The 3132-nt window shown below is 41.7% G+C and overlaps 1 protein-coding gene across 1 annotated transcript; it reads right to left on the bottom strand.

The window, feature by feature from the left end:
- Positions 1–726: 726 nt before the first annotated feature.
- LOC149354520 (uncharacterized) lies at positions 727–1278 on the bottom strand. The gene has a single exon (XM_089577518.1). The coding sequence runs from the start codon at positions 1276–1278 to the stop codon at positions 727–729; it is 552 nt and encodes a 183-aa protein (XP_089433644.1).
- Between the last annotated feature and the right edge of the window lie 1854 nt (positions 1279–3132).

The following is a 3132-nucleotide window of genomic DNA, read 5'->3' as shown; positions in this document are numbered from 1 at the left end:
CCAGTTGAGGATACACACTAACGGAGAATACATAGTAATCTGTGGTTCGCTGATGACATTGCCCTGCTATTTATCTCCGGGGCGAAGTACGAAGCAAAACAGGAAAAGCAGAACGGTGGGATTAAAAATTCAAGCGAAGACATCTAAAGTGATCTTCAACAGTCTCGGAACGGAACAGCAGTTTACGATAGGCAGCGAAGCACTGGAATGGTAAGTGAATAGGTGATTGGGTCGGGATGTACTTGGCAGGCGTCCTCAGGTGATGATCTGCATGTTAACCAATATTCCTCAATAGGAACATATGTAAAAGGCGCATCTTGCATGGACTCACCGATGGGGCAGAGACGAGGACGCTAACGAAAATAACAACGCAGCGAGCTATTGAAAGAAAAATGGCAGGTGCAATGTTTGGAGACAAGAAGACGGGCAAGCGTAAAAAGCAAGAGCCGACATATAGTCAATGACTGAATGAATGTTTATTTCGCTTTTTGCCGTACAGAAAGCGTGGGTGACGAAATAAAAGCGGTTCGCAATAACCGCTTGACGGGCTTCTTACCCGAAAAGTCGACGATGACAGCAGCGGCAGTTCTTGCGGCATACAAATAACAATTCACATCTCAAACAAAACAGATTGTGCTGTAATGCAGTTAGGGGGATAGATATATTAAACAATGACAAGGGAAGAAAAAATAACGGTCGACATATGTATTTAAGTACTAATACTACCTAATCAACAAAAGTTTCACGAAGTGCACGAAAAGACATTGTGTTTATATTGTTATAAAGAGAAGAGTTCAAACATCTTGGTAGTATATATTTCAGCATAGCAAAACCATACTTTGTTCTACATCTGGGTACCGAAAACATTTCAGCGTTTCTAGTGGTATACGGCGTGTTGTGTAGCACCAGCTGCATAATACGGGACAGAAAGGGGTCATCTCTTGCCGTCTGCTTTTTGTAAAAACAGGCAAACCTGTACTCAAACAACCTAGGAACTGGAATTATTTTGTATTTTATTCGAATGGTACGAGTTGGGGCGTCATAGCAGGAATTTGTAATGACTCGTAGCATTTTCTTCCGTTGAAGAAAAAGCTTTTGCAAATTGGACACTGTAGTATTTCCCCATACCAAATAACAGTACCCTAAGTATGAGAAAAAGAATGCATAGTAAAGGTCAAGTTTTATATTTGTAGGTAAGATATATTTATTGCGAGAGACGATACCTATGAATTTAGAAAGCTTGATGCAGACCTTGTTTATGTGAGCATCCCATGCCATTGAAGGGGTAAAGTCTACGCCAAGTGATGTGAATGATTGAACATATTCAATTTCTGTGCCACTGAAAAAATAGGTGGTGCATTCCCTACCAACTTGCTATTAGCACGAAATATTATAGCCTTTGTTTTTTCCTTATTTGCTGTCAAGGAGTTTGAGGATGACCATTCCTTCAGAGCAGTCAATACTAAGTTCGCTGAATCGGTTAATTGATTAATATCAGTGGAGGAACAGAACAAAGTGGTGTCATCAGCATAAATAGTAAATTTTATCTCGTTGTTTATATTAATGATGCCATTTATATATGAGTTAAAAAGTATAGGACTAGTATAGGCACTCCATTTGAAATCTGTAGGACATCAGAGCTGCAATTATTGATGACAACATAATGTGAACGCGAGGAGACATATGACTTGAAAAGGTTGAGGGCATGGCCACGTATACCGCAATGTTCAAGTTTTGCAAAGTGGGTGTTATGATTGAGGGTATCAAACGCCTTGCTGAAATCTGCGAAGATTCCAAGAGTGAGCTTCTGGGATTCAATATTACCTAATATATATTCTTTTTGATCAAGTAATGCATGTTTTGTTGATTTGTTCTTGGTAAACCCGTATTGGCAGTCATTTATAATAGAGTGCTTTAGAAGGAAGTTATGAGTTCGATGATGAATTACGCGTTCTAGCCTCTTGGAGAAGAAAGGTAAGACCGATATGGGCCTGTAATTACTTAAAATATTTCTATCTCCCTTTTTGAAGATTACTGCCACCCTAGCAAGTTTCATATCATCAGGAAAGTGGGCTGTAGTCAGCGCCGTGTTATATATATATGCGTTAAGCAGGGAACTATTGAAGGCAGGGCATACTTTATTGGGCGACTCTGGAGATCGCAAGAGCCTAAGCTTGTCGTTTCTCTCAAGTTTTTTTAAAATAGGGTACACTTCATTTTCATCTGATAAGTTCAAAGAAGAGGGATTGTGAAATTCTATCACCCAGAAATTTTGAGAAGTCAGGGCTGTGATGCCGACTGCCAACGGTAGTAAAAAATTTATTAAAAGCACCGGCCAAACGAGACCCACTCAGGTTAGTTCCATCAACTGCTAAACTTGTCATGTTATTTGGATGTGTAATACTATTCAAAAGTAGATTAAGGCGCCTCCATTTTTCTTTAGGGCGATTGGAGAGTTCCTTATCAAAAAGGTTATTGTGGTAAGTAGTCCTAGCTGTTTTGAGTTCTTTGTTCAAAGAGTTTCGAAATGCTTTAAAACGGGCCAATAGTGAAGTATCCCTAGGCCTAATAAATTCAGCAAACATCCTGTGCTTCTTTTTTGCAAGTCGTATAAGTCTTGAGGACATCCATGGTTTGCGAGCCGGGTGTAGGCGCCCTTGCCTACCTCGTGTCACGGGCCTGCGCTTCGGGGCCGAGTTTTTCAAAGCTCGTCCAGGACGGGAGCTCTTCGGATCCATGTTCTTTGCTGAGCACACCACGCGCTAATCGGTCGCGCGACTTTCATCTTTGTTGTCGTCTTAAGACAAACTTCGCCCACCAGAGGCGCATTGGCATGTCCCTTCATACTCGCTGGGTGGCAAACTGCGAGTCGCTTGGCAAAGTGGTGCACTGACTGCTTCGTCCTGGAGTCATGTGCTCGACAATGTATTAGTGTCTTGCAGTCCGCATTAAAAAGGGGATTTCACTCTGTCTTTTTTTACAGCATATCTAATAGTCATGGACAAGCTAACTTAATTGCAATGACGGAACAGCGGACAGAAACCAGCGACAGCACCGTGAAGCAGAGGGTACAAGAGCCGTCAAGTAGATAAACGCTCCCACCAGAGTGCTCCCTGCGTCTCCTTTCGAGCG

Source organism: Amblyomma mixtum, chromosome 3, assembly GCF_055824585.1.
Source record: "Amblyomma mixtum isolate Tamu chromosome 3, ASM5582458v1, whole genome shotgun sequence".
NCBI classification, from domain to species: domain Eukaryota; kingdom Metazoa; phylum Arthropoda; class Arachnida; order Ixodida; family Ixodidae; genus Amblyomma; species Amblyomma mixtum.
This window is presented reverse-complemented; position numbering and strand designations above follow the sequence as displayed.